The 25,557-nt window shown below is 45.2% G+C and overlaps 1 protein-coding gene across 1 annotated transcript in view; it reads right to left on the bottom strand.

Annotated features, from left to right (window-relative positions):
- LOC306788083 (polypeptide N-acetylgalactosaminyltransferase 10-like) overlaps positions 1-25,557 on the bottom strand; it is a 61,766-nt gene that overhangs the window by 32,063 nt on the left and 4,146 nt on the right. Inside the window, exons 2-4 of the mRNA XM_079283415.1 lie at positions 9,151-9,253; positions 8,009-8,147; positions 3,520-3,686 (exon numbers count right to left, since the gene is read on the bottom strand). Coding sequence (XP_079139541.1) covers positions 3,520-3,686; positions 8,009-8,147; positions 9,151-9,253 — 409 coding nt within the window. The remainder of the gene's footprint in view (positions 1-3,519; positions 3,687-8,008; positions 8,148-9,150; positions 9,254-25,557) is intronic.

The following is a 25,557-nucleotide window of genomic DNA, read 5'->3' as shown; positions in this document are numbered from 1 at the left end:
GTGTAAAAAAAAGAGGAAATCAAGGAACACAGACAGTCGGTGAAGATAAGTCAAAAAAGATCAAGAACACTATTAAAACACAATGGATGGACGCACACACACACACACACACACACAAATGTAGGAAAAGAGAAGCACAAACAAGAAGAGACATCAAGAGATGAAACAGCCGTCAAGAAATAGACAGAAGCGCTAACGATAACGAGACATCAAGAAAAGGCAAAAAGGGGGAAGAGAAGAAACAAAGAAGAGATTAGAGACGTGAAGGAAAACAAAGATAAGAGGAGAGGAGGAAAGAAAGGAGACATTGAAGAAGATGCGGCGAGGAGATACAAACAGCAGGTTCCAGAGTTTGCATGTTTTCTGTGAGTCAGTGTTCCGCCTGAATGACAATACAGGAGGCGAGCGAGCGAGAGGGAGCGAGAGGGAGGATGACCACGAAGGGCGACCAAGGATGGAGATCATTTTACATTAACAAGGGGATACTTATTGAAAAACAAAAAAAACAGATGAATATGGATGTAAATATTATTAGTTGTTGTTGCAGCTCTTATACACACACACACACACACCCCCGTGGGTGGAACAGGAAATCACAAAATCATCACTCACAGGTGAGAACTTCTTATTTTGCCACTGAACAGCTTGTGCAGAAAAGTGTGTGGAGGTGCAATGTGACAGATCGTATCATTTGGCAAATGCAAATATTGTGCTGTACCAAATTACCATATTTAAGTTTCAATTCACGTGAGGTTGTAACTACAGGTTAGACATTGATAGTATCCAAAAAGCATACCTATTTACCTGCAGTACAAGTGAAGTATCTGCATATTCGCTAAGCTGTCGAGACCTATTAATAACATTATTCATACACTTTATGTAGGGAACGTTTTCTTCACAAGAAATGCATCAGTAACGATCGTTATGTCTCACATTCAATCCACTTCTTTCGAGCTTCTGAAGAGACCTTTCTTTCATGCCAAGGCTGGATCAAGCAGCAACGAGAGAACTGTTGGGAACGGTGTATACGCACTGGAGTCTGTGAAGTGAAAAGATTTAGAGAAAGCCCGGCACAGCGAGGAGTAAACAAATATAGAGACTCCCGATGAAAGCCATCTGACCCCCGCCTTGAATCTGATGATCCTCGACGCAGCGACAGACACCATCAGAGCTCCTCGCAGCTCAAACTCTGCTCTTCTGTGCTTCTCAGACTTTCTGTTTACCTGAAAGCACAGCGGCGCTGTACCGCGGGTTCACACCTGTGATGAGAACCGCGGTGAAGGTGAAACGGCTTGAAATGAAAAGAAGTCCGCCCGAGACTTCCCAGAACCCAGAGAGGAAAAGTTCCCCGCTTCAAGAAAGCATCGCAAATATAAATCATCACTTACTCTTTGAGTCAAATAGGAATAGTTGTATTAATTATGATGTGAAAAAGGAGAGACGAGGCTGTTCCTGCTCCGGATATAATTACACGACATAGAGACCGGCTGCTAATTCGCACCTCGGAAAATAAAACTGCACAAAAAAAAGCATCTCATCAGTTGTTTATCTTCTTTGTGTCGGCTGTGAGGTATCAAAACATAACAGCATCAATTAATGCATAAGGGCATCAGCATGACTGCGGGACAGCAGACAGATTGTTGCTGTCGACATGGAGAACAGTGACGGAGTGGCTTTCACGCGTTCTCCTGGTATTTAGATGCTCTATAATGCGGCAATGAGGCAATAAAGCGTGAACCGTTTTCAACGAAACACCGTCCAACCAGTGGAAGCGGTTTCTTTAATCCATCCATTTTCATCCGCTTATAATAAATCTGTTGCCCACAGCTGCTTTCCACTGTATGCGAGCGTCTCCTCCACTTCATGAAGCCACCTGAAGGCAGCGGGGGCAGAGATATTGATCAATCTGCAGCCTCCCATTAGGGAGGAGCCACGCGCCAGAGTGCAGCGACGCAAATGACACCGGGCTGCCAGAAAGTAACCACGCACATCTCTGCACCAATCAGGCGGCTCGGCCAGCACGGAGGACTCTGCCTGTTTGGTGAGGGAGACGTGGGATTACACAGAAGCTCAGAGGTCCTGTTCATACAACTTCCTTTGTGTTTTTTTTTTAGTTCATGTTTTATTCTCAAACTCTGCTGTGTCACATTTGAGGATATGATGAGACCCTTCGCAACATAACATACTACAGTATTACGCCTCCATACCCTCTTTTTTCTTTTCTCTCTCTCCGTCTTCATACATCTTTAGTGGAATATTTAATATCTATGGAAATGGGAAAGTGAGCAGGAAATTATGCGTCACACAGTGGCTATATGAACCGGGCGTAATGATGAATATCTTGTTCCATCCTCCGCTCGGACCCCGGCGATAATATTGCACTTGTCCCCCGATTTATTCTGCAAGGGTTCAAAGCTGTGCATTAACTCTGGAGTTGGAACTGATTAAAGCGCCCGTGTGAGCACACCGGAGAGAGTGGATCATCCTCTCGCTGACCTCACCAACACTGGCGGGGTCACGAGAAGCCCTCATCATCATCACCGCGGGTTCAGAGGTCGCCGCGGTCTTTAGCTCCAAACACGAGCAGTCACGTCGGATGTGAGGAAGGTCGAGGGGTCGCGTTGAAAACTAATCTACAGTCTCATCACAGAAAAAAATTATTACAAGGAGGGAAAAAAAAAAATCCTATTATATATTCTAAAAAAAACAGTGGGTACAGACATTGTAGCTGTTGCTAAATCTTTACCAGTCAATGTTTTGGGTCGACTCCCAGTGGGAAATGTGGACGTTGTTATGTCGACAGACGGTTTTTCTCAAATTCGACATTTGAAATGTTGGATGAGATGCTACACACTGCTCCGGACAGATACAATTAATGTGTGTTATATTGGCCAGGTATAGGTTTATTACAGTAAATGCTCCACAACTCCACCCCCACTACTGTAACCTACAGCATCACAAGTGTCCCACAGTTATTCACACCTGTTTCAATCCAGTTCACTGAGACGCATGCCAACTGTAAGCATCTTTATTTTACTGTCCATCTTTATCTTTTCAATCCTTATTTATGAAGTATCAGTGGTCAATAACAAACTCCCATCAAACCTGAAGTTACAGGCTAAATCATCAGCAAAGATTGCCCTGACACACACACACACACACACACACAGCTGCTCTCTGGTGGTGTTAATAAATAACCGACTGGGCCGATTAGGCGCATTTCTGCAACACTGGCTCACAGCTGCGTGTGTACGTCTCTCTTCCCTCCTCTGTCTGCTGCTGATGTACAAAAGCAAGCACATCCTGTGATCACATCTGGGCCTCGGCAGAAGCTGGCTAATGCTTTTTGCTTTTGAACGGCTCATTATTTGTGCAACAGTCACCGTCAACACTGGCAAACAAATGACTCAGTGGTTTGTGTGTGTGTGGGCACGGAAGACGGAGGGAGACAATACCACTTAAAGTATCGACTGCAGCTGTGCTCGTATATCTATGCGTGTGTGTGCGTTTCCTCTGTACCTTTGTCGCTGAAGTCGTCGACCAGGATGACCTCGGCGATGAGCTGTGGGGGAGAGCGGTTGAGCACGCTGTGAACAGTCCTCAGCAGCGACGACCAGCCCTCGTTGTGGAACGGGATGATGACGCTGGTGTTGGGCAGCTTCTCCTCATACAGCTTCAGTTTACAGCTGCAGGGACACATGAGAGCACACGAAGACATCAGAGAGCGTCATCCCGGCCAAATAACAACATTACGTGTTTCAGATATTGTTAGGTTGAACATTGGTGCACAGTCATTCGCCACAATATGATATATAGTCTCATAGCATGCATCGATATGATATTGATATATTGTATTCATGACAATTCAGTTCTGCAGTCGAGACAACTGCCTTCATGAAACCGTTTGGACATTAAAGGGAGATTTGGATGCATACAAAAACAACAGCAGCCAATGAGAAGCCGGTCAGTGTGTTTGACTGCATCTCTTAAGAGGAAATGGTAACATTTACTTTTACCGTTGGCCACAACGCACCCATATAGTTTCACAAGATCATTTTGTGCGATTCATTGAAACTTCCAAATGCTAATTGACGGCGGGGAAGGGACTCTTGTGGAAGCAGGGACGCTGCCCTTTTCTCCAGTCTCTCTCATCTGTAGAGACATTAATTATGTCTGGCTGCCTGAAACTTCCCCCTCCCCCCCCCCCGTGTGTCTCTCTGTCCGTCCCTCCGCTGCGTCATTCACTCAGTGATTGAGAGTGAAATAAATGAATGAATGCCGCTGGGAGGTCTGAGCCCACTGACGACTGGTGTGACACCCACTTGTCAGACACCCGTCACTCTGCTGTCACTTTGAGCGATCAAACGGACACACCTGCGAAAATAGTGCTGATGTTGCATAAACGTCTAAGAGATCACGAAGCAACACTGCCATTGTGTCCATTCACTGCTAATAATTGTGGCAACGGCAGCTGTAGCTTTTGTCTAGTTGTCTTTTCTTTTTACATTATTTGGTAATGTTAATATATGTTGCACTTTACTACCACAGACAGAACACCAGCACCGCTGCTCCATATTGATCCGTACTTGAGGAGCTCAATTTGTGTGAAAAGCAGCCCAGGCTAATTTCAAGCTTTGTGTGGATATTTCTCTCGTCTTTGCTCCTCTGGGTTCTCTAATGTTAGCGCAGAGAGGAAAGAGGCGATAAATGCACTAATAACTTTCATTCACCCTCCGAATCTCGAAGTGATAACGAGAAAACGCTGCTGACCAGAAGGCATGGAAATCACAGTCTCCTCTTTATTGCACACTGGCTCCACCTCGGAGCTCACGAAATAACTTAACAGCTGCGAGAATGTGCAAATAGTTTGTTGCCATGTATTAATTCTTAAAGAAAACAATGTGCTGTGTGAGGATGCTGTGACGACTTGCAGGAGAGCAAAGCGTGTTTGATGGCCGACGCCTCGTAAGGTCGCGGGATGCAGGAGGTTTAAAAATACGAAGGGAGAAATGCGAGACAACATGAGACCTCGGGAGAGAGAAAACATTTTAAAACCGCTTTCTACATGAAAGTGACGGCGGGGTCAGAAGAAGGTACAGGGAGAGCCTGAAGGCAGATCTGTGACGAATGGGTTCAGCAGGTCGGAATCTGTTTAGCGGATGATATTTATAGTGTTGCGGGTGTGTTTATTTTCTGTATATTGTTCTTTAATGAGTCAGAGGAGAGCTGGAAGAAACACAGTATACACGTGTTCTTCAACACTGCATTCTGCTCAAACTGGAGGTTCACTGCTGAGATTAATGAAAAGCTCACCAAGTCTCAAGTAACACAGCAACAACTAGCAACACTGGTGTCTACACGTCAACCCGCTTACTGTACGTTTAACATGTTATCACATTGAGGTGTCGACATGCAACAATTTAAAATAACAACAATAACTTTATTCATATAGCACCTTTAAAAATGGAGTTTTTGAGAGACAAAATAGCAAAAGCAAGGCAACAACAGAAAGCTCAACAGTGAGGTTACATGGAAACATTAATCAATCCATCCATGACCTTCTCTGCTGCTCATCTGGGTTGCGCTAGCGAAGCACGAAGAAGCGGTCCCTGATGGTGTGTAATTGAATGGTAAATAGAGAGCTGAGCCTGAGGTTCGTATGCATTACAGCTAGAAACAAAACAATGCAATTATTAGCATTGATCTAAGCGTGAGGCTAAGGCTAGCAGGAAGTCGCTCATTCGTTTCATCCAGATCGAGGACATGTGGACATTTTAACCTGTTGGTGACGATGTCAGTAGATCTCCAAAATGATTAGGACTGACCCTCTGGAGGAACAACATTAAATGGTCAACAAACACTGGTTAGACTTCTATGAAATGCGCTCTAACTGACTGCAGTGCCCAGACGATGATTCCCAAAGTCTTTGGTCACCTTCCTCCCCTTCCCTCTCGTGCCGCCATCAGATCAAAACGTCCATCTCTACGCGAGAAACGTCAAAATGTAATCGGCGGTTCTCCATTACATGTACCTGCACGATGAACTGCAGTACAATGAATATTGCGTTAACTGCTGCTCCTCGCTGACCGACGTGGTACAACAAGACTTTCTGCTGCCATCATCGTCACTATTCCTCCATGAAAACATCTCCCTCGGCTCCAGAACACACGTCTATCAGTTCTTCACACCTTGGCGCACATAGTGGGACATCAGTGACACTGATAATTGCTGTCATGAACACGGTTTAAAAGTACATGGGTGTTGCGTGCTGTGTAGTCAGCTTCTGTCGGCAGAGAGCCGCATGTCTCCTGTGAATAGACCGGGCAGCTTGTTAATTGGAACCATTGTTCCGAACAGCGCTTGTTGTAATGAGTTGGGACAGATCCAGCGTGGAAAAAATACAAATTACAAAGCGATGAGTGGGCTTTGGTGTTGTCCTGTTGGTCACGGTCGTCCCGGCTCAACTGGCGAAAGATGACACCATCTGGGTTTTACAGGTTAATTCATTATTCGCCTCTCATTTGTCATATTTGGTGCTTTTAATGCCTGGAAGAAAGCCATATGAAGGCATCGTTGTCTTTTGGATATGAAAACATGAATATGAATATTTTGTGTTTTTAAAGCTGAGCTCCTGAGTTTTTGTCTCGCAGCAGTCGGGTCCATTTCATGTCCACGTTTACAGCTTTGAAGACAATTCTAAAGGCACTTTGCGCTTCACAAAAGAGATCCTTTAGCCTAGTCAAACTGACATCATAAAATAAATGCATGTAGTCGTGCCCACATTTCAGCTCTCGCTCTCAAAATAATCAGAAAACTCAAAACTGTTTCCGCTATTTGACATCATGTCTCCTTCCCTGAATTAAAAAAACAACTGATTTCCCCGGACAGTCCTGCAATCAGGCTGGCCTCACCTTATTTTTGGGGAACAACAACCATCTGTCACAAAGTGCTGGGAGTCTGCAGGTTTTCAATCCAACCAAAGGCTGCAGCAGGTGATTCATTTTTTTTCCTCTCAGGTTGATGGAGTGCCAATCTGTGAAAGAAGCCGCCGCGGTCTTTGGCTGGAATGAAAAGCTGCAGTGTCTCAGCCCTCTGCGGCCCAGTTCCTGTCCCCGATTCAGATGAAACTGCTCATACAAAACTCAGAAGATGTATTTCTTTGTAGAAGAGCGGCAGTTGTGCCTGAGGTTACTGGGCACTTTGCTGGAAATTCTAAAAAAAAGGAAGTGCTATTTTTGTTTGGGCGCCGTTGCACAGTCCATAAAAATGACTGATGTGGCCGATTGACATGGGATGAGAACTGAAAGAGATAAATAAATATTTTTTGTTTTTTATTCTACGTGATTTTCAGATGAACCGGGCGGGCACACCAAAGAGCAACCCCCGTCTCTTTACCGCTATGGAAACACGGACAGCAATGGGCTGAAGGGGCCTTTTAGTGCCTTGGAAAGTAGTCTGAAATTACCGGAAAGTTTTTGGTAGAAACGCGGCTTTTCTTTTGTCATTTATTGTATATCAAATAATCTAAAATCGACTCTGGTGATGGAGTCATGGTTAAAAATAAGAGGTGTTTTTGTAGCTTTATGGAGAGTTCATCATCAGCATGACATTTGTATCACACTGTCAGCTAAAATACACCAGAAAATCAGGAGGTCTCTAAAACTAAATATCCAAAGTTCTTGCAAATCTGAAAAGGACCTTTCTAGTTTACCGTCACTTTAACCCTTGCAAGCAGGCCAGTATAGTAACGGCTGTGCTCTAATATGTAAGTGCACGTATGACTCTGAAGACACGCCCACTTCCAGGAACCCTGAAGAAGTACAGGGATGTGAGAGTCTGCTTGGTCCAATTTAAGACATTGTAAACATATGAAGGTCTTTGACGTGTCCAAAGCTCTGTTCTTTGGTCCCTGAAGTTCAAACTGTCCACGCCTACATGTAAATATAAACACTTTGTCCCTCGCTCTCCCTCTCTCCACCGTCTCCCTCCCTAAACACACACGACTCACTTTGGATGGCGGATGTCCGACAGGGAGCGGTTGAGGGAGATCCGGTCGCTGACGTAGATGTTGAAGCCGTTCTCTCTGTAGGCCTGGTCCACCCGGTCAGCGTCCGTCAGCGGGAACGCTTTCCCCTGTTCGCCGTTACCTGAATCAAACACACACACACACAGATTTCACTATGAAGAAGAAGTACACCACCTCACTGTATCTCCTCTGCAGGTATACTGTACAGCAGTCATCAAAAGTCTACACACCCTTCAGAACTTTATCTAACTTTCTTTTGGAGACAAAAATAAAGGGAACTAAAATCCATTCGATTCCCACTGTCATTAGGAAGAGAAGAAGAAGAGGAGATTTTGGCTCTTGAGGGTGAACACAGATCAAAGACTCAACAAAAATCCCATCATGTGGAGAACGGACCGTCAAGCTTTCCCATGCTTACTCCTACAGGAGGAAGACACATCGAGACTTTTGAAAAGACATCTATATAGCCAATATCAATAGAAACAAAAAAGAAGGTGGGTAAAGAACACAACACAATGTCAAGTTGTAGGTTAAAGCTGCAGTTAAAATGTAACAATATGAAACAGATTTGTTTATAACCCTGGTCTGTATGAATCAAAGGAGGAACAAAGCCGCTGATGAAACAAGATGAAATGAAAGTCTACTCTAATGGCTGAACTGCTCGAGAAAGTTTTGATATATATTTGCACAGTTCATCTTGTTTCATTTATTAAAAGGAGAATCAGGAGGTCTGCGCTGGACACCCACAGAACAACAACTTTCATCATCATTCACAGACACACGGGTTTCATTATGAGGTAACGCGTGTGGAAAATAACTTTTCGGGGATAAACCCATTCACACTGTTTGTACAGAGGCTGATTTCCCTGAGCAGAAAATAAAACTGAGTTGGTGATGATTGCAGCAGATATAAACTGTATTTGTGACAGCCGAAATGCACTCAGAGCAGAGATTTACCGCTGCTGCAGAGCGGAGCGCAATAAGACCCAGAGAAGGAAGAGGAGAACGTAAATGCCTGAATCTTAGGTTTATGGGATTTTGCACAACAGTGAAGCTTGTGTGCATGATGATTATGCATGTATATTCTTTGACAGAGGAGGGACTACGAGGAGGCTTTGACCTACCGGATCGGGAGGCGTCTCGTTTGATTGTTTCATAGTCGTGCCAGTCTTTCCTCCGCACGCCGGCGCGTCCCACCGGAGCGTCCTTCCCCAACCGGTTGACCCCCTGTGGACACACACAAGCACGTTTAAAGGACCATGCCAGATGTTTTGTTGCAGTAGATCAAATATGCACATGTACATTTCTGCACTGTCCAAAAAACTCAGATCTTTAAGGCATAAAGCTTTGTGGCACCTTGCATGGTAGCCCCTGCCATCAGTGTATGAATGTGTGTGAATGGGTGAATGACATCATGTAGTGTGGAAGTGCTTTGAGTGGTCTAGAAAAGCTATACAAGTAGAGTCCATTTTACCTTTAAATTTTGGAAATAATTATTATTAACCTCAAAAATCTGTGTGGAAATGTAGAGCATATTAGATGTTTTCTTCGCTAGCGATTAGCTTCTGAATGCAGCACTGTTTTGCAGCTGTATCTCAAGTACCAGATGTGTGAGACTTCCTCAACGTGTAGGGAAACGCAGAGAAACACACAACTCGCAAAGCCACCGCTGTGCACCTTAAAGAACCGCTACCACGGTCATACAACAGTGCAGCACACACACGATAAGTTTTTCTTCCAGCTACTCAGTCAGTGTCAGCCGAGAGATTTCTCCCCGAGCATCAGGCTCTCACTATCCAACAGCGCTGTGCTGAGAGTTTATCCACACAAAGTGTGCTCTTCTATTTCATGCTTGACGATCCTGTGAGGAGAATATCAATGGTGTGACGCACAGCTCCGCGGAGGCCTTATGTACACACACACACACACACCGACAGATACGCTGAGGCTCAGCATACAAAAGGCAGAGGCCATTTCTTCTTCCACTCAGTCATTCTACACACCGAGCGACTTTCAGTGACTCGGCATCGTGAATTACAGGATCACAGCACAATGGAGAAATAATTGGCTTGATGGGAGGAGGCAATTAGTGAAACACTTAAATACAACTGGCACCACTGACTGCATGAAATATTGGGAATTATTAATCAGACTGCTGGCTTAGAGGAATGTGACACTGAATCACATTAACTGTGCACACACACACACGTGGTTTGAGGACTCTTGGTGGGTTTGGGATCCGACAGTGAAGACTTCGGTGGATGAGGAAATCCTGGCTTGGTTTTAAGGTTACGGTTTGAGTTAAAGTAGGTGTCCATTATCAGGATTTAATGGACGATAGGGAGGCCATAAATTCACAATTATGGACACCTCGAGCAAGGGCATTATCCCGCTCATACCAGTCACTTTCCAAAGAAATGAACAACAAATAAGACAGTTAATTTGTATTTCAATAAGGCAGCAACCTCCTCATTCTGAAGAGAGAAGCAAATGCAGAAGTGCCTTAAACGTGCATTCTTCTTAATGGCCAGTATGGGACTAAAAAGATGAGAAAATTACTACTTATTACCTCAGTAATAAACAAGAGTGATGAACATGAGTTCATGCACTCAATGTAGTCTCAAGTGTTCTTCAATACAGCGTGATGTTCATTTCGTAAATTATGGTCCATTTAGAGTCAAAGACACCATAAAGCAGGGGATGCTTTAGGGCGGGGCTACACAGTGATTGACAGGTCTCTAACAGAGCGTTGTCCGGTCTGGGAGTTGTCCATTTTTTCATCTCAGCACTTTAACTACTTCTCAGTGTTTTCATTTCATGAAAGTAAATTCCAACCTTTTTTGGTCGTCTAAATATGTCTCGTCAGCATCGGTTGTACTTAGCTCCACCCTCTCGTGTCACTTCTGGTTGCAAAAAAAACAACAAGATGTCAACGGCCAAAGTGGCTCGAGGTTTAAAATCTATAGACCAACAACCAAAGAGTGACGTCACGGTGACTACACCCACTTCTGTTAGACAGTCTATGATTTTCATTTTCACAATCATGCAATGGAAATGTTCCCTGCTCCAGTAAATAGGACTGACCTTACATACAACTTGGTATGTAGTCCGCTCAAACATCTGTTCACACAGTAGCATTGTAGGGACTCTCGTCCCATGTCACACATACAGCAGTTTGCATCGACGGACTGGATTGGCCATCTGAATTTGACCTCACTTAAAACCCCCACTCTAAAACACACTTCATCGATAAACGTTCTTTTTTTTAGCCTCATTCTCTTTGAACAAAAGCTGTTTTTATGCCGAGGTAAAAGCTGACAGGGAGACCCTTGAACAACGTTCCAGCCTGAATGTATTAACCTATTATCAGCCTCAGCTGAGACACAGAGATGGAGGCAGATATAAAAAGGTATTCTGCACTTCTTCCTCTCTTCTTCTACTCCTCTTCCTCCTCCTCCTCCTCACCTCTCTCCTTCACCCACTCTCCTTCTCCTCTTTCCATCACAGGCAGATGGCCTCAGTGTGTCATACAAGGACCTGACAAGCAGCACGAGTCCATCTGTGCAAATTTATACGAAAAAAGAAGCGAGATTGTGCCGCCCCATTTCCTCCCGATTACAATTTCCGCGCACGTCGCCATGATATTCCTCTGGGGCTTTTTCTTTCTTGCTGCTCAACAAGACCTTGAAAAACAAGACAAGGAGAGAGGGAAACTTTCCAGCTAATGTGTGCACATGTTTAGTTTTGTGGAAGCAGAACGGGGGCGGGCACTGAAGCTAAAGGAAGTTATTCAGACTGACAGTCAAAGAGGATGAGCATGAAAGAGACAGAAGAAATCTTGAGGAACAGATGGAGGATGCCACCGCTTGTGTGTAATAACAGTGGGGTAAGACAAGTAAGAGCACGCTCCCCCTTGATAGCCACCTGACTCAACTGAACTAATTGTGACTGCACTCTGGCTGAAAGACTGTACGAAAGGCTCAAAATGAACTCAACTAACCAGAGACAAGCTGCTGTTTAGTTATTCATTGAAATAAAGCTCGTGGGAATGCCAGTAGCTTTGCAGGTATTTTTAAACAAACTAAAGAACTGGAGAAATTGAAATATTGACCGGCTGTTGAAACTAAAGAGTTCGAGGATGGCTGAAGTTATTACAATCCACAGTGAAGGGAAAAGGAATCCCCACATCTGTGCCAAATAGCAGTGCGTCCAATAACTGTCCCTCCAAAAGTGATGAACCGACCAATCGTCAGACTGACAGTGCTAAAACCCCAGCATGGCTACAACAGCTACACCCGAGGCTCATCTTATTCTATAAGACAAAGAGTGTGAGGCTGTATGTAGGCACAGTGATGCTTTGAGCTACATGCTAATGCCAGCATGCTGCCACGCTCTTAATGACAGTGCTAACATGCTGATGTTCAGCAGGTATAATGTTTACCGTGCTCACCAGGACATTTGCTAATTAGCACTAAAGACAAACCACCGGCTGAGGGCGACGGGAATGTCATCAGTTCTACGAGTATCGAGTCATTCTGGACTCATGGCGGCATCCGATTAAAAGTCAGCGGATTACAATTCATCCTGAGGTCATGGTTGTGTAAGCAGCAATCCCTCCAGCAGAGACACTAAGTCAGTACCAAGGTGACGGGCCGACCGACAGATATTGTCATACCTCTACTGTAGAGAGCAGTCTTGGATAATAACAACCAGATGGTCTGAAATAAAGCAGCCCAAGGCAGACGTTTCATTACAAGCCATAAAAGGCCTGTGAGGGGGCAAAAAGTACCAATGAGAGATCCAACTAAATATTCAGATTTGTTTTGCTGCTTAGTAAAATACCCACATCAGAGTGGACACAGGGGACGGAGCAGTAGATCCACAGGATGGTGTGTTGTTCATAGTGTAAATTCATCACGAAGACACACGATGTGTGAAGAAATGTTGAATGTTGAAGTATTAGGGATGTTCATAACGAAATGTTTGATTCAACGTTAATCGACGATCATTTAAAAGAATAGCAAAAATAGCATCCCCAAAAAGGAAATCATTTTGTTTACTATATGAACTCCGCAGGGTTACTTAATTGTGTTAAATGAGTGCAATGCAGTAAAAGGATTAGAACCCGGTGCATCTCAGCCAGCTGGTACTCGCTCCGGCCCAGAGGAGGCATCGACACGGAGCTGGAAACAAGGCAGTACCAAACACAATCATCCGTTTCTGGGCTATACGACGGAGCGCCGCCTTCCTCTCCTCTGCTAATCACCGTCATCAGAGGGCCGAGGCTCCATGCATCCACAAACTCATTCCACTCTGGGCACTTTTCCGCTCTATTAATATTCGAGACACAGCACAAACACACCGATTGGACGAGAAAAACCACACAGGCTCTGCCTTCACCATCCAGCACGCTCTCATTAACCGGTGGGCCCACCGAAAATGTCTCGCAAATGACACGGCAAAAAACTCTTCCTGCAGTGGGGGAGCAGCGAGAGGAAGATGTGGGCAGAGCCGAGAGGACGGGGACGTAACTCGTGTCACCTTGCAGTGCGAAGCCTCGTTAAATTTAATGAAGCCTTTTTAGTAGTCTGTTTAACTCATGACAAGGGGACCACATGTCAGTCAGTGTTTGCACACGGATCCACAACAGACAGACTGAGGATGTCTGTTAACAAATGTGCGGCTGTATGTAGACACACTAATCTACCTAGAGCGAGGGATCGGCGGTGTCGAAATTCAGGAGCGGCCTCCTTCAACAGGGGACACATCACGTGGCGATGAACCCCCGGACATCAGCTCCACATTAGAGTTCGGTAGGTCCTCTGTGTTGCTGCTCCAGTGCGGTGGAAAAGATTAAAGTGGTTTGGTTTTCTGCTAACTGGCGTTTGTGAGGACACAAGTTCTGGCGACTTAAAAAGAATTGCCTCGATCAGCATTATGTTGCATCAGTAATAAGCAATGTGACAAGGTGATTAAGATAATGATATGTTTGTTTGTGAACGGAGCTACTACTGTCTGACAGGTCTTGTGCAACTTACTGGCGAGGTTGAGTGTGCGGTTGATTGAGAAAGAGAGAGATTGTGTGTGTTGGTGAGCATGTAGTTAGCAGTAAGGTCGAAGCTGTGAACGTAGCTGTGCAGTGTCCACACTTTATGCTACATCTGAATGGGATTTGCCCCGATGTTAGCGACAACTTGGGCCCAGGCTCACTTAAGGTGGACTGACCTTTAAGGTGGACAATATATTCCTATTTGAGTTACAAGCAGAGTTTGGGTGGAGCGTCTGATGAGCATGACGTCTAGGTGTGGAATACAGTATACCGGTCTAGTGCGGTGTTTGGCTCAACATAAAACCGGTCTGAATGTTTTTTTTTACACTGGTCCAACCTCAGTGCAGTCTCTCATGGAAGACATTGCTTCCTGTTGCTCACATGAAGAGTTACAGAAATAGCTCAGTCGAGAATGAGAAAAGGGAACTGGAGAGAGAAGTTCAAACCCCGGCTCAACTCAAAACAGCCGACCAATCACGGCATGAAGTTCAGAAAGTTACAGGAATGGTCGGTAGGTACTGGAGCAAGTGTTATTGCTATTGATGCCTGGAGTTTAATACATATCACAAACCGACTCAGAGCAGAGGTGTGACTATAGCTCTCAGACTGGTGTGACCATGGGGTGAGGTGTTACATAGTTGTATCTACTAGCCAATCAGAAACAAGTATTTTCCGTGGCCTTGGTATGACGTGAATCAATGTACCGGTGACCATCTAAACGTCTACACCTGATCATTAAAATGTGTCATTTATTCGTCACGCCCTAAGAGTTAAGGCTCTAAGAGTGAATGAAACCATTTGAATGCAACGAGCAAGCGGCCATTGCGTCAGTAGATTACGGTATAGTCGAGGACTTATTTGCACTACGACACATTCTGTCTTCAAATGTGGAATACACCTGAATTAGGACATTGTGTGTGTGTGCGGGGGGGGGCACTGAATTCACAGTGAGACACTGGTCCATCACTTTTCTCCCATGGTGACCTCGATGGGAGGGATTTGCAGATTATGAGGAGCCTCTCTGAAACGCTGGCTGCCTAACCTCATTTCCATGCTGCTGTGGTCTTCTGTTAATCTGCCCAACAGCAGATTGCGTGTGCTGTTCAGTCAGATAGGTTGGGATTGGTGCTGCTGCTGTGGGTTTAGGCTCTCGGCAGCTGTTGTGGGGCATTGTGCGGTAATACCGCACAGACGGGGCGAAAGTTGCTTCCTCCATTTCGCACGCTTTCTTTGATTCTAAGCTAAAGAACATCTAGTCCACCTTAATGTCACTGCCCGTCTGTCGAGCTACCGACGTCTTCTCTCATGAAAGCCGAGTCATTAAAGTAGACAAATGTGTGTTCTGTAATCATATGTTAATAGATGCCGTCCGGCTAAAGAGATGAACAGAACAGCATCCTTGGATTTGCTTTCGCTGCATTCAGGCCCGCTGTACTGTAAGGTCACGAGGCCACCTCAGGCAAAAATCATGTGCAAGTACGAGCTGGCTGCCAGAATGTTGTCAGAGCGGCGTGTCTTTTATAAAAGGTACAGTGCCCCGGTAATGTTGCTGTCACCCATGAATGATCACCTTGAAGTTGCTGGTGAAAGGAAGGCGGGAAATAAGAGCTTTTGCAGAGTAATACAAGAGGTTTTTTCCCTCTCTTCTCTCGTTTACAATTTCATTTTCTTGCCCGCTGCCTGTCACCTTCAGCATTTAGGCTTGAATGAAGCCCCGAGGTGTGGAGGAGACGCCTGCGTCAGGTGCTGACTGTGGTCTCCTTGTTGCTTCAGTCACAAAATGTCTTTCTTCATTTTGCTCATCAGTTTTACGTAAACGCCTGCTTGTTGCTCGCAGACCTTTTAATGCAAATAATGTCTGCTGAATTTGGTTTTAGGTTATAGACGGAGAGCAGCGCCGCCTAAAGGCCCAGTTCACCACATCCCACTTCCATTGCATGCTTGCTCTCCGGGTAGGGAAAAGAAAAGACCACGGAGAAAATACGGGCTTGACATTTTGGGAATGCGTTACCGATCATTTAACACCCCCCATCACTTACATAGAGTGGGAAGCATGTATTAGGAAGTGATCTCCTGAACAGGAGGCATGATTACAGCAAGGAAAAACTCGTTCGACGCTTAGATGTAGCTGATTGAATTTCATGCAACGCTGCACTTTCATGCAAACAAAATGAAGATAAACCCATGTTCTTCTGGGTTGCCTTTGGCGTAGTGGAAGATGTGGTGTATTACCAGCGGAGCAGTGTGTCCGATAAGAACAGGGTGGACCAGTCTGACCACAATACTCCTCCTCTTTCTGAGAATCAACAAGACGCTCGGAGTGACAAGAGCAAGCTTTTCCTGTTCTTTTCTCTTTCCCTTCCTGTTTTGTCAGATCACAGGCGGATCCACCTCTCCTCGAGCACTTCACGGATGAGTCAACTTGCCCCGGCCTTCCTGGCTCGTCTCACAGAAACATAAGCTGAAGCTAACAATACTCCACCACCACACCGGTCACAGACCCAACAAGCTGCTGATCCGACTGTAAAACTAGGATGAATCACAGCGTATCGTCCACAGCGCTTTGCTGATGAATGGGTCATCTTTCACACAGCAGTGCGATGCCTCATTCCCCAAAATGTGGACTTTTCTCTGATACCGACTCTACGTCTCCGGCAAAGAAGTCCAATGGAAAACATGTATTTTCAGATAAATACCAATCCGGGTGTGATCATTCAGACGGTAGAGAACTAGCAGAGACACAGCGCAGCAAAGTCAAAAGGGACAAAAGAAAAAGAAGAGTCTTCTGCTCCTTGGCTGCTGAGGTCGAGGATGTCCAGGGCGAGATAGAGGCGCCGAGACCTCCCTGGAAGAGGGGCCCAGCGCCGTACAGGAGTCATTACCCACAGCTCTACTGCGACCGCAGATACCGGGCAGAGGGCTGGACAAAGGCCATGACAGATGGCTGCTCCTCTGCCTTCTGCAGGCACACAACTGTGCTTAATTCTTGGACGCTTGACACAGACACAACTAAATCCTGGCAGTTTCAGAGACTTTCATGTTGTGTGAACAGTTTCACCCATGGCAGGGTGTTTATTCTGCAGGAAAACAGCGAGTTGGTGTTCATCTCGACTGCCATCGATGCAAACAACAGCAATTCACTTATATTCGTCAAACTCCTCACCACACCGTTTTAAAGCACGGTGCATTAATAAAGTGGAGAAACAATAATCTCCTACTTCCTACATGCCGTACGAGAGGAATACGGAACTTGGACAGATGTGTGGCACACTGTTATGCAGGACATTCAGCGTTACACCGTGACGTTTGGTTCAAAATTTAATTTTAAAAGGAGGCCTCGTGTGATGGATGGGTAAGGGGCTTCAGTGTGTTCCCGATGCCATGATCACAGCTTCCACTGGCTTCTGTCCAAACCCATCTGAGCGAAGTGCTGTTCAAATATGCTCCGTATTATCATGTCTTGAGGGAGAAGATGCAGGGAGGTACTGTACGGCGGCCATTAAGTGCTGCCGGACGCCAAAACCCTCTCTAATGTCACCGTGGTCTCTGGATCTAAATGCTTCGGGTCAATGTCTGGTCGAGGCACAGAAACAACGTGAGTCATGCCTCCAGGGACACCGCTCTGTAACGACTGCCCTCGTGAAGAGCTCAGCAAAGGGAGGCAAACACTAGAACATTTCCATCCACCTGTTCATCGGGATTTTGTGTGATGTCCAGTGAAGGGAAAAAAGGAGAAACCTCAGAGGAATCGCAACAATGGATCCGTCTTCCCAAACAGACAAACAACAGGGCTCGACACCAAGGGTTGCCAGGTTGTATATTTATTATATGGGAGAGTTATGTTGGTACGTGAGAGGGGATTCAGCTGTCTAAGCAAGACGGATTGGAGGTCATCTCTGAGAGTAGAGATGATGGACAGTGTTGTTGATGCTGGTGTCACTTGGAGGACCCACAATCCAAGGCGTCAACGCTGACGGGCCAATGGATCCGTGGGGCGAATCAGCACAAAAGGTCCAGAAACATATCATCTGACGGGACAGAACGGATGAACAAGCACTCAGAGACTAACTGTGGAGAACATGGCAATAGATGCACTGCTGCAGGAACTGAGGGTGGATTAAAATCGTGTTTATCAGCTAAAACACAAACTACATGGAATTTGTGTAATAAATAAAGCTTCCATCTTAGATTCTCATTTTAAAGCTGACATACAGTATAATATCTTCATGAGATTCTAATCCTTGCTTCTTCATGATTTTATGTTTACTTTTATTAATTAAATGTCTTTTGAATTTGTGTATTGAGGTGCGATATAAGCCCCGGCAGGTTTACTAATCTCAGTTGTGTTTCTGCTGCTATGTTTTATTGAGCAAAATCAATCTGAAAACATCTCGATTACTCCAAATGTAAGGGGACTAAAAACAGAAATTGTATTTTCTGTTTCAGCAACCAAAAGCAGATGCCCGATCGCAGGCCAAGCAAACACTTTATGTAAGTGTTGAGACCTGGACACAGATATTTCTCACCAATTTAAGACAATTCACAAGCTAAGCAGTAAATCGAAGAAGTTGACTGATCGATGCAGAAAATCATTGACTTGCAGCTTATAGCCAAAGAAAAATGTGAACGCACTTGGCTGGTCACTTATTCTGCTGTTATGTGAACACCATTTTCCCAGTTAACCCCATCATCTGCTCTGTGTTTCCCCTCCCTCCTCCCTCTCTGGATGCAGAACTCAGAGCCTCGTCTCATCCCGTCGCTGCAGCGTGGGAGGCCGGGCGCCGCCGAGGGGACGGAGGACAGATGTGGCTTACATAAAGATCAGCAGAATCAGTGATCTCAGTGGCCCTAATCCTACCAGCATCCCTCCATACATCTCCCTATAGCCGCCTTGTCGTGCTGTGCCAAGCCGTACTGTGCCAGAGAGCCAGAGAGCCCGCCGCTGCTTTTCCACCGTTGGTTTTGGAGGGGGAGAGTGAATCAATGAGCTCAGCGGGGAGAGCTTTTACAGCTCCACTGGAAAGCTATTATCAACATTCGTCAGCGAGGAGACAATCGGGCCACGGGATGATAGCTCGGGGGTTCAGCTGACAATGGTCCAATACGAGAGAGCATTATGTGAAGCAAAGTGTGCAGAGAACTGTCAGAAAGACCCCCATTCAGTGGCTGCTTCATAATAATGCAATAACATGCTGTAAATCCACCAACGTGCTTCAGCCGGCTGCCTCCCATCACCGCTGGGTACAGGAGATTAATGACCAGCGCAGGTTTTAACTGGGCAGCGAGGAAACCCAACAACAGAAGCAGACATGACTCATTCAAAATTAGAATTAAGACGAGGAGCTGCGTTTAAAAGCCATGTAGATTGTTTTTTATTTGTCTGTATGCGATATTGCTGCTGCTACGCATGTCCGAGGTTGGGTGGTCATCTTAAATCAACATTAGAGCCAGCTACTCCATGCTTTTATCGTCCCCTTATCAATATAGAACAGGCTAATCTAAGCTCAGTGGTCAACTTAATAGCCTTCCAGAGCTTTCAGCCACACCTCACAGGCTTCACTTAGCAAACGCTTCTCATGCCTTTAGGTTTTTAAAAGGCAATAAGCAGATGTCTCATTTGTAGCATTCGTCCTTATTTTCCCATATTGTATAGAGTCAATAATTAACCAAACACATGTCCACAGTTAAAGGACAATCTAAAGACATTGCTCTGTGTTTTATCGAAAGTACTTTTCAGTCTCTATGAAAACTTTGAACACCAGCCCATAGTTTTTTGGAAAGTCATGCTCCTCGAGGTTTTTTTATACGTTTTGATTTAGCCAAATGAAATACCATTGATCTCCATTATATTGGGGTGGTACAGATGCTTCAGAGGCTGTACCGTCAAGGCTTGTGCAAATAAATCTGCACGGCTAGGTACCTCTAACGGTAAATACATATTAAAATAAAAAAGCTTTTGCTTTTTGTAATCTGGAGGAACTGCCGCTTGAAGAAACACGGTCAGACATTTACTGCAATCAGTTAGTAGGTCGATAAAAAACACAATTACAGGGAAGTGTTTGTACTCCAGAGATCTGAGGAACAATTAACATTTTGAAAAGGTTGTACAGAATCCGGTTCCCATTACCTCCAAAACATTTGGTTTGGCCAAGAAGGCCACGACAGCGGTTTACAGAGGAATGAGACTGGAGAATGGTGTGACAGCAGCAGCTCAAAAGCTAAAATATTCCCCACACCCACGTCTGAAAACACTCACTGACCCTCTTTGACCCTCTTCCCAAAGGGAAAAGACTCCACATGAATGAGCTCCTTTCATTCCGTCAAAATCGAATCTTTTTTTTTTCTTTCCTTCGGCTCTTTTTGGAAGTTTGAACTGCTGCTAGTACAATTAGAAACATGTTGACACTGGTGACATCTCCAGTCCCTTCATTGGCAGCGCGGTTGCATCTTAGAGCAGCTAAGTCTGCGAGATATTTTCCCCTCACCATGACGTGCTCGTCGGGAGTTGAAAGCAACTACTGCAAGTCACATTTACACAAGCAGCGATGCAAGTGAGTCACCAATTAGCCGCGTGCATCACATTTCCTAGAAGGTCGACATCTATAGAAATGAGTTCTTAACGTTAAATACGGCTTTTAATGGCAGTTTAAAGATAGCAGAAAGGTCGCTGCCTGCACAGAGAGTGTTTTTAAATCTCTTTCTTTTGCCTTGTGTTTTGATGCTTTTAATGGTTTTATGTGAAGCACTTTAAATTACCTTGTTGTTGAACTGTGCGATTCAAATAAACTTGCCTTGCCTTGTAATACGCAAACACTGCAAATGATGCAATGTGGGGATGGGAAAACGTTTTAAAGGCGATGATATATTTGATTGACATTTCATACAACAGCTTCACAAATGGACATGGAATTGGATCAGACTCAACAGAACTCCACTTAAGTGTTCACTGCATGTTGTTTCTGTTACTATGTCCACCATTTGTACTCCACATCAGTACCGTTCTTCCAAGTAACTTTGGTACATTTCTTGAATAACCCTTAACATACACAACAACACCGCGGCTTAAAATCTGTTCCACGGTGTATTTCAAAGCTCAGGCGGTAATGGCATCCCAAAGTCAATGTTAACTGTCAGTTATCTTTTTAGTTTCTTATTGTCATCTATAGTGGTTGTTTGCTGACAACATGCAATTCAAATGAAATAAATCATTGTAACTTTATTTAAATACTTGATTTAATTAAAAAACTAAATCTTGGCATCAGTAGTTTTACTTCTGCATCATAAGCTGCGTAGAGCTGGAAGTGAAACAGGTCGTAATACCCTCGCTCTAATATGCTAAGCTAAATATAGCAATACAATAACAATAGTCCCGCATGCTAACTTTTTTCATAACAAAAAAAAGGTTGTTAAGAAACGACAGTTGAGCTGAGGCTTAAAAAAAGGACAAAATTAAACACAGCGTTCAATATACGACAGCTTACTATCCAATCGATAAAGAAACACAGAGAGGTAAAACACTCAAATACCATGCTGCAGAGGGAGAAAGAGGCATTTTTTAAAGCCAGTTCCACTGATAAATAAGCTTTATTTCATGCTAATATTAGCCACTGCACCACCCACACCTTGTCAATCCAAGCTCCCGGGACCGTATTCAGCAAGGCCACGCATGAACAAGCGCTCCTCTCTTTGTTCAAGTGTGTCTGGATCCACAGTCCACCCTGCTCTGTATTTGCTGACTCGGAAAAAAGCAATCAAGGAAGAATTCAATCTAATAACATCAGAGTGCACAGCCGACGTACAATTGATAGCAGTATTGATAGCATCTGAGATTGAATGTCCGGAGCTGGCAGCAGGCAGGGATGACTTTTGTCCAAATTAGGAAGAGGAAGAGGAGGAGGAAAGTATATGGGGAGGGAACGAAAGTAGCGAATTGTAAACGTTGTAAACACAACACCGCATTCTTAATTGAGGCTTACATTTTGAAGTTACAGTGAGTACAAAACAAAAGGAAACTGTAAAAATCCATCCAATGTCGTCAGCAAACTAGCAGCTGAGTGACAGCCATGTTGACATTAAACTACACCGCTACATCAGCTACCGCCTAAAAAGAAATCGCAGCATTCATAGCTTCTTTCTTTTACCTTCTCCTCCTCCACACAGCTTGTCTTTTCACGCATCGTTCTACACCCCTAATCAATGCCAATGAAAGTGCTTTACAAGACGAGGGGGGAGAACATTTTCCTTGAATATGATCCAAGATGAAGACAGGTGGGGGGTGTGTTTGTTTGTATATGGTGCGTCTGAAATGATCAAAGCCCTATGAATACTAACAGTGACATCACCTGCTGTTGCTGCGAGTCGCTCGGTAAGGAGGGCCGCGGTCTAGCGGAGCAAAAAATGCAGCAATTTCTTCCGGAGACAGCGCGTCAATCTCCAAACAGCTGTTCCAAAGTGCCGCTGTGGCTGCGGTCTGATTGCCAAAAGAGTGCTTTGAGACTCGGAAACGAGCTCAGACCCGCTCCCCTAAAGCTCCCTCTGAACCATGGGAAACATCTACTGCGCCACCATCTGTCAAAATGGAACAAAGTCGTCGTCGCACTTCACAGGCGGTGGCCTGATGATGGGGGGAATTAAGAAGAAAGAAGAATGTAAGAAAAGGGTTCTGGAAACTCGGCAGTTGCAATCACGGATGGACAAATCAATGTTCATGATGCTGCTTCATTTATCAGTTTATTGCTACTAATTGAGCACTGTTAAACCTACAATGCATCCTTCAGTGAGAGTAATATTTTGATATCGACTGCATGAAGTTGTCCAACAGACGTGCTGCACTGCTGTAGAAAGGAACTGGACCTCTGTCTCATGAGAGCACCAAGACAAGTGGAACCTGGTTCTGTCCAGGAAGAAACCATGAACGTCTGTCGTCACATCAAATCATCTGTTGAGTGTTTAATTGTGCTTTAGAACAAAACCGGCATGGAAATCTATACAAAAAATAACTCTCCCATTCACAGCACCTCTGCTGTCTCTCTTCTAAGCTCGCTCATGTTTTCAATACGAGCCAGAGGAAAGCCCAACTTCACTTTGAATGTGAGCAAACAAAGAGAAATGCCTTCCCCCTCGTCCTGAATCGATACTGGAGCACTTCCTTGTTTTGGGAACGAAGCGGTACGTTATTTTGTAGCAGCGCCGCAGTGTGTGTGTGTGTTTGACCAATCAACGAGGGTCATCTTTGATGGTAAAACTGTCATGACTGTGCCATGACTGCCGTTTGCCTTATCGCCCGAATTGCTACTGCCATGCAGGCGATGTGGAAAACATGCTGCTTTGTCTTCTGCACACACACACAGAGAGAGCTTTTATCTCATATGCACAAAGCTCACAGCGGACTCCAAGAGCACGACCTACAGAGACCTACAGAAACACACACACACTGCAGCAAAGCGTAGTGCTGGGAGAAGAAAAACAGAATCATCTCTCTCAGAAAATAAACTACACCGCTGCGTCTCCCTTCAGCTCCTCACCGCTCAGGTGCTGTGGTCAAGTACGCCCAGAGTTTCTCAGCGAGGAAAAAGCAAAAAACAAAACGCATTCTCCCAGCCAACAACAACAACAACCCGAGGTCCATTTATCAGCCAGCGGTGAGACAGAAATGTATCCTGTGACTAACGGTAATAATACCAGAAGTTAACCGGCGGTGACCTTTAATTCCAACTTCATCGAGATTACCAGCGGCTGATAATAAACAGTGCAAGGGTCAGTGTTCATATCTGTGGTGACATATGAGTTATTTAGTGAGCACAAGATACGGCGGAGGAGTTCCACAACCTGCATGAAACATGTCAGAGACAGTCTGCTGATTTACTCCGTATCAGACAAAGTTCACAAGTTCTTCATCGATCTAGCCTGTTAGTACACTACAAAAAAACACAATTCCTCAGAAGAGATCGTTGTCCTATTTGAAGGGACGACCCAAAGTTTTGGTGATTTGCATGTTTTGAATGTAATTTACGCTTTCGGCTGGGAGGAACATCTGACCTGAAGGTTAGGATACAAACAAGGCTGAGTGATCAGATTTGAATAAGAAAAGGTCAAAATCGAAACAGCAAAAGAGCGATTCATCCTGACACAAAATCGAAACAGCAAAAGAGCGATTCATCCTGACATTTAGTCCTAAATTCGTGTGAAGATCTAAAACACACAGCATGCTACAATCATGCAGCCGAACCCCTCCATGCCTGGTAAATGTCCACGTCTCTCAAACCCCAAAGTCTGTAATACATGCCTTCTGTTAGACTTGAATAGTAGTTTCAAGCCAAACCGGAGCTCGCCCTGATGACATCACCAGGGCGTCATCATGGAGCTCCATTCAGAGACACTGATGACCTCATAAAACTGTGGAGTAGCGCTCCTTGTGACAAGCAGACTGATCTGCGTGTGATACATTGGTGGAGTGCACCTTTAGAACGGATGCTCATAACACAGATATACAGTAGCATTGAATTCACAGCTCTAAGCAGCTCCTGCACACAACCTCACATTGACTCAAGTGTACAGTGCGCACAATGCATATGCAGAGCTGTGCAGAGGTTTCACATTGTGTGCGCACACACACACACACTGGTGTGATGTGGAGCCCAGAACCGGTGGAATCTGACCCAAGGTCAGCGTGACTGTGAAGCATCTTATTCACTCCGAGGCGCCGGCCTGTGAAGCACAGCGCTGGCCTTAAATTGGCATCCTGGGATTAGTTTAATCATCCGAGAATTAAAAAGAAGAAAGAAAAAGCGGCTCCATGACCCACGTGGCTGTAATTAAAAGCCTGACTCGTCGCTCCGTTTCCGCGGGCTGTCTGCTGCACCTGTCCCTTATTTGGCTGCTCGCAGTGATCTGGGACAGCCGATCGCTGACAGGAATACAGAGCAGCTCCTGCACGCGCTCAGTGCGCGCCGCAGCCAGCGGCACAGTCAACGTCTGCCTTGTGCGAGGAACCTGGGGAGGAAACGCTCCCCAACAAAGTCAGCCTGAGAACAGACGACTCCTTTTACCCGCTCGCTCTCTGCCTCTTTCTCCCGAGGTGTTTCACGACCCACACACACACACACACACACACGGCTCTGAGTGATAAAGTGCAACGACTTAAGTCTGCACCGAGTAACTCCACTTGTCTTTGCAAATGACTTTCATCCCTCAGTGTCCCCCGTTTCCTGAGGCCTAACACGTTAAAAGATAAAAATCTCATTTCCCAGTCTCGGTGCGACTGCATCAGGTAGCGACGCTAACAGCTCGTCAGCGCCCGGCCGCTCTCTGAAAGATCTCGCTGTGACAAGAGCTCATCTCTCAGCTCTTCACCCTCCTCTCACACACCTGAGCGTGTCTTTGACAATGTTGTTCTACGTTACTCATCGAGGATGGGATGGACGCATCACGTTAGAATGTGAATATCGGCCGGCCCCGTCTGGTCATGATGTTTTAAACGTGA

The sequence above is a fragment of the Melanostigma gelatinosum genome, assembly GCF_949748355.1.
Source record: "Melanostigma gelatinosum genome assembly, chromosome: 14".
Taxonomy (NCBI): Eukaryota; Metazoa; Chordata; class Actinopteri; order Perciformes; family Zoarcidae; genus Melanostigma; species Melanostigma gelatinosum.
The sequence above is the reverse complement of the archived record's forward strand: the minus strand, read 5'-3'. Positions and strand labels throughout refer to the sequence as shown.